The sequence below is a fragment of the Oncorhynchus mykiss genome, chromosome 9 (assembly GCF_057628025.1).
Source record: "Oncorhynchus mykiss isolate SJ-2025 chromosome 9, ASM5762802v1, whole genome shotgun sequence".
NCBI classification, from domain to species: Eukaryota; Metazoa; Chordata; class Actinopteri; order Salmoniformes; family Salmonidae; genus Oncorhynchus; species Oncorhynchus mykiss.
This window is the reverse complement of record NC_143030.1, coordinates 62,406,381-62,419,001: the sequence shown is the minus strand read 5'-3', so window position 1 is coordinate 62,419,001 and position 12,621 is coordinate 62,406,381. Positions and strand designations below refer to the sequence as shown.

The following is a 12,621-nucleotide window of genomic DNA, read 5'->3' as shown; positions in this document are numbered from 1 at the left end:
TAATGGCGAGACTGGTGAGGTAAAAATCGTTTGCATAAATTGCCTACATTACTACAAATGTGAATAACTGATTATGGAAAATAAGAAACAGGATTTTTAATATATTTAAAGGCTATATATAATACAAATCGAGGTGAGGGTAATGGAAATGCATTTGGCGGTTGATCTGCTTCTGTTCTGTGGGTGGCACTGTGTGCTCTTTTCGATAGATGGATCCTGGTCTCTCCAGGGCTATGGGATCCAGGGGGTTGGGGGTGGTCTGCCAGACATTAGGATGACAACCCAACTCGGGATGAGGAAGGCTTTTAGTGGTGGAATAGTGGGAACCAATTGGAGGTTTGCTTATTAGCAATGGAAATATCATGGTACAGCTATATAGACACTCAAACATCATGTTACTTTTTTTAATGGTATGTTTACAAACATGTATAGATAAATATAATTGAAATGTGTCTTATGTTAAGTGGTGGAGTAAGTATAGCCAGTTATGATTGTAATGGCTTAGCAGATAATAAGAAGACTATCAATATTTACCTGGCTAAAAGAGAAGGAATATAATATTGTTTACAGGGAACTCAACAATTTTAGATTCGGTTTTGTGGAAAAACGACTGGTGGGGCAAAATATATTTATCCCATTGGCAAAGAAATTCAAAAGAGGTGATGTTAATTAACAGTAATTTTGATCCAAATGTGCAAATTGTCCAAACAGATCATGGTAGATGGATTATTTTAAATATGTTATTGGACAATAAACAGATATGGCTTATTAACCTATACGGTCCAAATGATGATGATCCAAGCTTCTTTGAAGATAAGGTTGAAGACGGAAGTTTATATACACTTGGGTTGGAGTCATTAACTCATTTTTCAACCACTCCACAAATTTCTTGTTAACACTACTGTGTGACTGTGTGCTTGACACAAGTAATTTTTCCAACAATTGTTTACAGACAGATTATTTCATGTTTAATTCACAGTATCACAATTCCAGTGGGTCAGAAGTTTACGTACACTAAATTGACTGTGTCTTTAACCTCTTTGGGCTAGGGGGTGGTATTTTCACGTCCGGATGAAAAGCGTGCCCAAAGTAAACTGCCTGTTTCTCAGGCCCAGGAGCTGTGATATGCATATAATTGGTAGATTTAGATAGAAAACACTAAAGTTTTTAAAACTGTTAAAATCATGTATGTGAGTATAACAGAACTTATTTGGCAGGTGAAACCCCGAGGATAAACCATCCAGGATTTTTTGTTTGTTTGAGATGACTGTTTTCAATTGGTTTTCTATGAGATTGCAGAGGTTGCAGTTCCTATAGCTTCCTCTAGATGCCAACAGTCTTTAGAAATTAGTTAATGTTTTTCCTTTGAGAAAGGAAGAATTAGCCCTTTCCTTTCTGGGAGTCGAGCCAAGTGGACTGCTTTGTTTGGGGCGCACGACCTGAAGCTCGCTCAACTTTCATTTGATCTGCTATTGAACACAGTTTATCCCGTCTTAAATTTGATCGATTTACGTTTTAAAATACCTGAAGTTGGATAAGGAAAGTTTGGACCAAGTTTACAGGTAACATCATATTAGATCATTTGTAGTCATGTTGGGGGAGTTGGAACCGGTGCTTTTCTGAATCAAACGCGCCAAATAAACTGACATTTTGGGGATATAATGATGGAATTAATCGAACAAAAGGACCATTTGTGATGTTTCTGGGACATATTGAAGTGCCAACAGAAGATCTTCAAAGGTAAGGCATTAATTATATTGTTATTTCTGAGTTTTGTCGCGCCTGGCGGGTTGAAATATGATTGTCATGTGTTGGTATGATGGGATGCTGTCTTCACATAATAGCATGGTCTGCTTTCACCGTAAAGCCTTTTTGAAATCTGACACTGTGGCTGGATTAACAAAAAGTTAAGCAAGTTAAATAATTTAATTTGAATTTGGCGCTCTGCCATTTCACCGGATGTTGTCAAATCGATCGCACTAATGGGATTTGATCCATAAGACATTTTAAACAGCTTGGAAAATTCTATAGGCTAATTGACATAATTTGAGTTAATTGGAGGTGTACCTGTGGATGTATTTCATGGCCTACTTTAAAACTCAGTGCCTCTTTGTGTGACATCATGGGATCTTCAAAATAAATCAGCCAAGACCTCAGAAAAATAGTAGACAACCTCTACAAGTCTGGTTCATCCTTGGGAGCAATGTCTAAATGCCTGAAGGTACCACGTTCATCTGTACAAACAATAGTACGCAAGTATAAACACCATGGGACCACGCAGCCGTCATACCGCTCAGGAAGGAGACACGTTCTTTCTCCTAGAGATGAATGTACTATGGTGCGAAAAGTGCAAATCGATCCCAGAACAACAGCAAAGGACCTTGTGAAGATGCTGGAGGAAACAGGTACAAAAGTATCTATATCCACAGTAAAATGATTCCTATTTCGACATAACCTGAAAGTCCACTAAGCAAGGAAGAAGACACTGCTCCAAAACCGCCATTAAAAAAGCCAGACTACTGTTTGCAACTGCACATCGGGACAAAGATTGTACTTTTTGGAGAAATGTCCTCTGGTCTGATGAAACAAAAATAGAACTGTTAGGCCGTAATGTCCATTTATGTTTGGTGGAAAAAGGGGGAGGCTTGCGAGCCGGAGAACACCATCCCAATCGTGAAGCACGGGGGTCTCAGCCTCATGTTGTGGGGGTGCTTTGCTCAGGAGGGACTGGTGCACTTCACAAAATAGATGGCATGAGGCAGGACAATATTGTGGATATATTAAAGCAACATCTCAAGACATCAGTCAGGAAGTTAAAGCTTGGTCACAAATGGGTCTTCCAAATGGACAATAATCCCCCAAGCATACTTCCAAAGTTGTGTCAAAATGGCTCAAGGACAACAAAGTCAAGGTATTGGTTTGGCCTTCACAAAGCCCTGACCTCTCATTTAGAACATTTGTGAGCAGAACTGAAAAAGCTTGTGCGAGCATAGAGGCCTACAAACCTGACTCAGTTACAGCAGCTCTGTCAGGAGGAATGGGCCAAAATTCTCTGGGAATGTGATGAAATAAATAAAAGCTGAAATAAATCACTCTCCTATTATTCTGACATTTCACATTCTTAAAATAAAGGGGTGATCCTAACTGACCTAAGACAGGGAATTTTTTTCTAGGATTAAATATCAGAAATTGTAAAACTGAGTTTAAATGTATTTGGCTAAGATGTATGTAAACTTCTGACTTCAACTGTATATTTAAGAATTTATCAACTCTACAAGCAACATTAGTCTATTATTATGGTGGGATTTTAATGCGGTTTTAAATACCTCCTGTGGATCGTAAAGGAAATCACACTACAAACTATCACCCTCGGGCACTTAAGGAAATCATGAATGTCATGGATATATTGGAATTGGTGGAGATAAGTACCCTGACCTAGTGAGATCTACTTGGCAGAGGCTTAATCAAGCTAGTCGTCTTGATTACTTTGTCATTCTCTCTGGCACCAAAAGTTAGTGTTGATAGGGGACAGAATGCAGTTGGTTTATATATATATATATATATATATATATATATATATATATATATATATATATATATACTGCTCAAAAAAATACAGGGAACACTAAAATAACACATCCTAGATCTGAATGAAATATTCTTATTAAATACTTTTTTCTTTACATAGTTGAATGTGCTGACAACAAAATCACACAAATTATCAATCAAATTTATCAACCCATGGAGGTCTGGATTTGGAGTCACACTCAAAATTAAAGTGGAAAACCACACTACAGGCTGATCCAACTTTGATGTAATGTCCTTAAAACAAGTCAAAATGAGGCTCAGTAGTGTGTGTGTGGCCTCCACGTGCCTGTATGACCTCCCTACAACGCCTGGGCATGCTCCTGATGAGGTGGCGGATGGTCTCCTGATGGATCTCCTCCCAGACCTGGACTAAAGCATCTGCCAACTCCTGGACAGTCTGTGGTGCAACGTGGCGTTGGTGGATGGAGCGAGACATGATGTCCCAGATGTGCTCAATTGGATTCAGGTCTGGGGCCAGTCCATAGCATCAATGCCTTCCTCTTGCAGGAACTGCTGACCCACTCCAGCCACATGAGGTCTAGCATTGTCTTGCATTAGGAGGAACCCAGGGCCAACCGCACCAGCATATGGTCTCACAAGGGGTCTGAGGATCTCATCTCGGTACCTAATGGCAATGGTGCTGTAAGCACAACCCCCCCACCTGTGGATGTCGGGCCCTCATACCACCCTCATGGAGTCTGTTTCTGACCGTTTGAGCAGACATGCACATTTGTGGCCTGCTGGAGGTCATTTTGCAGGGCTCTGGCAGTGCTCTTCCTTGCACAAAGGCAGAGGTAGCGTTCCTGCTGCTGCGTTGTTGCCCTCCTACGGCCTCCTCCACGTCTCCTGATGTACTGGCCTGTCTCCTGGTAGCACCTCCATGCTCTGGACACTACGCTGACAGACACAGCAAACCTTCTTGCCACAGCTCGCATTGATGTGCCATCCTGGATGAGCTGCACTACCTGAGCCACTTGTGTGGGTTGTAGACTCCGTCTCATGCTACCACTAGAGTGAAAGCACCGCCAGCATTCAAATGTGACCAAAACATCAGCCAGGAAGCATAGGAACTGAGAAGTGGTCTGTGGTCACCACCTGCAGAACCACTCCTTTATTGGGGGTGTCTTGCTAATTGCCTGTAATTTCCACCTGTTGTCTATTCCATTTGCACAACAGCATGTGACATTTATTGTCAATCAGTGTTGCTTCCTAAGTGGACAGTTTGATTTCACAGAAGTGTGATTGACTTGGAGTTACATTGTGTTTTAAGTGTTCCCTTTATTTTTTTTGAGCAGTGTATTTCCCAAAAAAGGAATGGGGGATTGGAAATGATGCAGACAATTACATTGATGGAAGCAACAATCTTTCTGCAATATTAAAGCTGATCCACCCCTTAAGATAAAACAAAACTTGTTGCTAGAGCTATCATCATCCTAACATAGAGCTTACATCATATTCTAAACTGTACATCGTTTGTCTAAAGTCTCCCATGTCAATGAAAACAGATGTTCTTGTTCAGTTCACAGGCATGCTACCTGTGCTCCCTCTTGATGTCCTGGAGGAGATGCTCCTAAATGTCCCTCCACAGCAGGTGGTGTGTGTCTGTCGACTTGTGTGTCGTGAGTGGAAAGAAGTGGTGGACAGTGATTCCCTTTGGAGAGAGAGGTGCCGACGAGAAGGATACCAGACATATGTGACTAAACTACCTAAAGACTGCCGTTTGTTTTACTTCTTGTGTAAGAAGAGACGTAATCTTCTCAAGAACCCCAGAGCAGATGGTAGGAGTCAAAACAACAATGTCTAAATTCTCTGTTGGTGTATGGGGGGTCCTGTTATTAACCCCAGAACCCACATTTCAAATCCCTCCCTTACTATTTTTCTCCAGATAAATTCAAGGGCTGGCAAATTATGGAGAATGGAGGGGATAAATGGAAAATCGAATCAGTGGAAGAAGTGCCGCTTCCTGACAACACTGTCCAAAAGTACTTTGCGACTTCTTACTCGTGAGTATACTACTATACCATTTTAGTTTTTCAGTGAGAGAATATCACTTGGTCCCACTCTGTTTCACATCCACATTGGTGTTGACTTATTTTCCAGCTCTTCAAATACATTTGGATGATAACACCTAATAATGCCTATCATTGGCAATGACCTTGCTGTCTAGTTTACATTGACTTCAAAGTTTTCACACCCCTTAAATTTGTCTGTTTTGCTGTTACAAGGTTGGACTTAAAATTAATTGAATTGTCCATTTTTGTCAACAATGTACATAAATAAAGAACATGCATACATCCAGTCCCAGTCAAAAGTTTGGACACACCTACAAGGGTTTTTCTTTATTTTTACTATTTTCTACATTGTAGAATAATAAAGGACATCAGAACTATGAAATAACACATGGAATAATGTAGTAACCAAAAAATGTTGAACAAATCAAAATACATTTGGTTTCTTTCAAAGTAGCCACCCTTTGCCTTGATGATAGCTTTGCACACGCTTGGCATTCTCTCAAACAACTTCATGGTGAATGCTTTTCCAACAGTCTTGAAGCAGTTCCCACATGCTGAGCACTTGTTGGCTGCTTTTCCTTCACTCTGTGGTGCAGAGGTCGGGTGATTGTGGAGGCCAGGTCATCTGATGCAGCACTCATCACGCTCCTTAGTCAAATAGTCCTTACACAGGCTGGAGGTGTTTTTTTGGACATTGTCCTGTTGAAAAAAAAATGATAGTCCCACTAAGCGAAACCAGATGGGATAGCGTATCACTGCAGAATGCTGTGGTAGCCATGCTGGTTAAGAGTGCCTTGAATTCTAAGTAAATCACAGTGTCACCAACAAAAAGCACCACCACAACACCTGCTTCATGGTGGGAACCACACATGCAGAGTTCATCAGTTGACCTACTCTGCGTCTCAGGCACAGCGGAACCAAAAATCTCAAATTTGGGCTTGTCAGACCAAAGGACAAATTTTCAGCGGTCTAATGCCCATTGCTCGTGTTTCTTGGCCCAAGCAAGCCTCTTCTTCTTATTGGTGTCCTTTTAGTAGTGGTTTCTTTTCAGCAATTCGACCATGAAGTTCTGATTCACAGTCTCCTCTGCAGCAGAGGTAACTCTGGGTCTTCCTTTCTTGTGACGGTCCTCATGAGAGTCGTTTTATCATAGCGATTAATGTTTTTTTGCAACTGCACTAGAAGAAACTTTGAACGTTTTTGAAACTTTCCGGATTGACTGACAGTCATTTCTTAAAGTAATGATGGACTGTCGTTTCTGTTTGCTTATTTGAGCTGTAACTGCCATAATATGTACTTGGTCTTTTACCAAATAGGGCTGTCTTCTGTACACCACCCCGACCTTGTCACAACACAACTGATTGGCTCAAACGCAGTAAGAAGGAAATAAATCACACAAATTTAACTTATGAAGGCACATCCATTAAATTAAATGCATTTTCAGGTGACTACTTCATGAATCTGGTTGAGAGAATGTCTTGACAGCTTTGCACACTTGGCAAAGGGTGGCTACTTTGAAGAATCTCCAAAAATATATTTAGATTTGTTTAACACGTGTTTCCATATGTGTTATTTCATAGTTATTATGTCTTACATAGAAATGAGTAAAAATGAAGAAAAACCTTGGAATGAGTAGGTGTCCAAACTTTTGACTGGTACTTATAGTGGGAAACCAGGGGGTTTTATCTAGACGTTTACACAGATCAGACACGGACACTAGTGTGGTACTTCAGTTTCAAGTGTTTTTTATTTGATTTAAAACAATAAAGAAGAATTCACACAGGTCTCCTCCAGGAGACCTTTTCTGGGTTACCTCCTTCTGGAATCCAGGGAATGCGGTCTCCTCTGGGGTAGAACCGAGGGGCTAGGTGTTCTACGTCTATCCGGTAGTAACCTCTCACTACCTCCAACCCTCCCATGTGCTGCCTTCCTGACAACATTATGGGCACTGTACAGCTGTTGAACAATCAGCTCCAATTTAGTCCTGGCCAGAGGACCTGTCAAGACCTGGCACGTCCAGCAGAGGGAACCACCGCTGCGGGATGCAGGCTCTGTCACCAGGCCTTGAAGTGTCTCCCCTCGGTGGCTTGTCCGCGGTACGCCCCCTTAGCCCTGCTGGGGAGACTCCCTTCTCGATAGGGCATCAGCGTTCCCATGCTTCTCCCCTGACAGTGCACAACAGAAAAAGAGAAGTGTTGAAGTTGCAAGGACCACCTGGTGACTCGATCGTTTGTGGCCTTTCCCCTGGCCATCCGGACCAGGGGAGGATGGTCTATGGCCAGGGTGAAGTAGGTGCCCAACAGGTAATACTTAAGAGTGTCTAGCTCCCACTTCACAGCTATTTTGTGACAATCAAGTATGTATTTTCTCAGGCTATCAACTTCCGGCTTATGTACATAGGGGGTTCCTCCTGGGAGAGGACAGCCCCTAGTCCCGTGTCGCAGGCATGCATCGGTACCAGAAAATCGTCCGTAACGAGAATTGGGTGGGAGCACAGAGCTTCTTTTAGGCGCCTGAACGCCCCTTTGGCCTCATCTGATCACTTCACTGTTTTCGGTAGGCAGGCAGGCCCTGGTCAGATCGGTAAGGGTGGAGGCTATACCTTCCTCTTCTGGACCTTGATGTTCCTCTGTCCCATCAAATACCCCAGGTACTCCATCTCTTCAAACCCCAGTTTGCATTTCTTGAGATTCCATGCAATAGCTATTCTCGCGGCAGTCAATGTAGGGACTGTAAATGGAGGAGTATTAATAGCAGCGAAGGATGCTATATTGACAGCGTGGAATTGGACTATGGCACAAATGAAGGATTGTGAAGTATGCTCATGGACAGTGTTAGTAGTATTGGTTGCTTTTCTGAGGGCATTGATGATGAAACATAGATATATCTATCGTGTGTCACTGGCCTATCGAATCGATCGATCGATAGTGTGTCACTGGCCTACACACAATATACCAATTCATTAAACTAACGGCAAAATGTAGAAAAAGTCAAGAGGTGTGAATACTTTCTAAAGGTACTGTATATGGCTCTAAACCAAGATGGCGTAGCAGTTGGATGTGTGTTTGTCTTGTCCTGTGTAAATAGTCCGTTTTTTTTTTCATATATATTTTAATCTCACTTTCCATCTACGGACTGAAGATATTTCTCACCCAATGTGGTATGGATCTGCTGTTTTTATACTTTAGAACCGGAACCTCCATCAAGCTAGCCAGCTAACTAGCTACTAGCTTGTAGTCAGTTAGCCACTGCTAGCTGTCTTCACTGTTTAACTCAGACACCAGCCAGCTTCAGCCCGGTTAATACCTGCCTGTCTGCACAGTGCGATATCAACCCAGAGCATATCGGACTGCATTTTCTCTACCACATCACCGGATTCCTACCGCAAACTCTGGGCCATTACACCGGATCATTGCAGCTAGCTAGCTGCAACCTGAGTGGCTACTGCTGGCTAACGCCTCTGTCTCTGTCTTGAGCTAGGCCCATCTCCTGGCTAGCTGAAGAGGTCTACCAGCTAATTCTTGGGCTACAATACCTCTTTTGCCAATTGGCTTGGACCCTTTATTGCCGACAAGGAGCCCCGCCAATCCATCATGACTTGTCTGCCGTTGTAATCGTCGTTGCGAAAGACCATCTGCTAGCCCTGGCCCGCTAGCTTTCTGAATCGCCGTGTCTCCAGCTCACCTAGCGTAGTAGCGGCTACCGAACAGCTCCCTGACTCACCTATTGCTGCTCATTGGACCCTATGATCATTTGGCTACACATGCCTCTCCCTAATGTCAATATGCCTTGTCTACTTCTGTTTAGGTTAGTTCTAGTTTTATTTCACTGTAGAGCCCCCAGCCCCACCCAACATGCCTTAGATAGCTATTTTGTCCTCCCCCCCACCCCCCCACACACATGAGACCTCACCTGGCTTAACTGGTGCTTCCAGAGACACAACTGCTCATCGTCACTCAATTCCTAGGTTTACCTCCACTGTACTCACATCCTGCCATACCCTTGTTTGTACTTTATGCCCTGAATCTATTCTGCCACGCCCAGAAATCCTTTTATTCTCTGTTCCCAACGCACTAGACGACCAGTTCTTATAGTCTTTAGCACTACCCTTATCCTACTCCTCCTCTGGTGATGTAGAGGTTAACCCAGGCCCTGTAGCCTCCAGCACCACACCTATTCCTCAGTCGCTCTCATTTGTTGACTTCTGTAATGTAAAAGCCTTGGTTTCATGCATGTTAACATTAGAAGCCTCCTCCCTAAGTTTGTCTTATTCTTTGCTTTAGCACACTCCGCCAACCCTGATGTCCTGGCTGTGTCTGAATCCTGGCTTAGGAAGGCCACAAAATTCTGAAATTTCCATCCCCAACTACAACATTTTCCAACAAGATAGAACTGGCAGAGTTGCAATCTACTGCAGAGAGAGCCTACAGAGTTCTGTCATACTATCCACGTCTGTGCCCAAACAATTCGAGCTTATACTTTAAAAGGAACCTACCAGGTACAACCCTAAATCCGTAAGCATGGGCAACCTCATAGATCTCATCCTGACCAACTTGCCCTCCAAATACGCCTTTGCTGTCTTCAACCAGGTTCTCAGTGATCATTGCCTGTGTCCGTAATGGGTCCGCGGTCAAACGGCCACCCCTCAACACTGTCAAACGCTCCCTAAAACACTTCAGTGAGCAGGCCTTTCTAATCGACCTGGCCCGGGTATCCTGGAATGATATTGAACTCATCCCGTCAGTAGAGGATGCCTGGTTGCTCTTTAATAAAAGTGCTTTCCTCACCATCTTAAATAAGCATGGCCCATTAAAAAACACATCCTGTGGCGTACTGCATTAGCATCGAATAGCCCCCGCGATATGCAACTTTTCATGGAAGTCAGGAATCAATATACACAGTCAGTTAGGAAAGCTAAGGCTAGCTTTTTCAAACAAATTTGCATCCTGTAGCACAAACTCAAAAGTTCTGGGACACTAAAGTCCATGGAGAATAAGAGTACCTCCTCCCAGCTGCCCACTGCACTGAGGCTAGGAAACACTGTCACCACTGATAATCTACGATAATCGATCATTTCAATAAGCATTTTTCTACGGCTAGCCATGCTTACCACCTGGCTACCCCTAACCCGACCTACAGCTCTGCACCTCCTGCAAAAATTTCCCCAAGTCCCCCCTGCTTCTCCTTTACCCAAATCTAGACAGCTGATGTTCTGAAAGAGATTCAAAATCAGGATCCTTACAAATCAGCTGGGCTACACAATCTGGACCCTCTCTTTCTAAAGTTATCAGCAGAAATGGTTGCAACCCCTAGTACTATCCTGTTCAACATATCTTTCGTATCGTCTGAGATCCCCAAAGACTGAAGAGGGGGATGACTGCGGCAGCTTTCCAAAGGGGGAAGACACTCTAGACCCAAACTGTTAGACTTATATCCATCCTGCACCGCCTTTCTAAAAATAAAGTTAACAGATCATCGACCATTTCGAATCCCACCGTACCTTCTGAGCTGGTCATGGGTGCACCTCAGTCACACTCAAGGTCCTAAACAATATCATAACTGCAATCGATAAAAGACCGTACTGTGCAGCCGTCTTAATCGACCTGGCCAAGGCTTTCGTCTTTGTCAATCACTACATTCTTATTGGCAGACTCAATAGCCTTGGTTTCTCAAATGACTGCCTCGCCTGGTTCACCAACTACTTCTGAGTTCAGTGTGTCAAATCAGAGGGTCTGGACCTCTGGCAGTATATGGAGGTGCCACTGGGTTCAGTTCTCGGGCCGACTCTTTTCTTTTTTCTTTCTGTCTTTATGTATCTCAATGTCGCTCTTGCTGCTGGTGACTCTGAATCACCTCTACGCAGACAACACCATTCTGTATACACCTGGCCCTTTGGACACTGTTAACAAACCTCAACGAGCTTCAATGCCATACAACACTCCTTCCATGGCCTCCAACAGCTTTTAAATGCTAGTAAAACTAAATGCATTCTCTTCAACCTGTTTCTGCCTGCCCGACTTGCATCACTACTCTGGACGGTTCTGACTTGTGAACATATATGTGGACAACTACAAATACCTAGTTGTCTGGTTAGACTGTAAACTCTCCATCGACTCAAGTTAAGCATCTCCAATCCAAAATTAAATCTAAGCCTCCTTCACTCATGCTGCCAAACATACCCTCGTAAAACTGACTATCCTATCTAGCCTAGACTTCGGGGATGTCATTTACAAAATAGCCTCCGTCATGACGTGGCCCTCTTTGGGTATAGCGAATAGCTTCCCCCTCTCTCCCTCCAACACCCAGGTTCTGTCATCTCAGGTCATAAATTCCTGGAGGAGACTCTCCTCCTGGCCATGCAGAAGGAGACATAGAGAGAACAAATTAACTTCTTCTACACCACAGAACTTGAACTGAACAATATCCATGTTTTGGAGAACGTGTAAACAGTCGGTGGAGAAGCCAGCTACGACCCGGTCTGTTTTGTTTCATGTTTGTGACCTCATGAAAGACAATACAGCCACATTACCATGACTCTGTATACAGGAGCCTCCGTTGTGACGTTTGCATCTCATTGTTGTATAAAATGAATGAGTAAAGATTAAACTATTTGAAATTATGTAATGTGATTTTTAAGCTGTTAATGTGAGAATTTTATTCCCTTTAAAGTTTGATTATGTAATTGGCCTGCCTCCATGAGCACCGACATGATCTGGCTCATGGGACAGCCCTTTTCTACTGTTACGAATAAAACCCCCACCTGAGGAAATCCTCTTCACCCCCTCGCTGATCGAGGTATGCTTTGAGTAGAGACCACAAAAAACTCTGTATAAGCTAAGGTTGTAATGGTTGTTGAATTCCTAACCAAACCACGTGGAGCATTGGCTACACGGGTGAAAATGGTTAAACTCTGAGACTATCGATCCCGACAGAATAAGAGCAAATCTTAGATACTAATTACTAGTCTGCAGCTAGAAGTTATGTACCATTGGATGCGAAGACCGACAACCACCGAAACAAC

General features: G+C 43.1%; 1 protein-coding gene across 1 annotated transcript in view; it reads left to right on the top strand.

Annotated features, from left to right (window-relative positions):
* The window catches only part of LOC110532460 (F-box only protein 44), a 36,289-nt gene that overhangs the window by 6,529 nt on the left and 17,139 nt on the right, over positions 1–12,621 (top strand). Inside the window, exons 2-3 of the mRNA XM_021616388.3 lie at positions 5,108–5,366; positions 5,474–5,591. Coding sequence (XP_021472063.3) covers positions 5,108–5,366; positions 5,474–5,591 — 377 coding nt within the window. The remainder of the gene's footprint in view (positions 1–5,107; positions 5,367–5,473; positions 5,592–12,621) is intronic.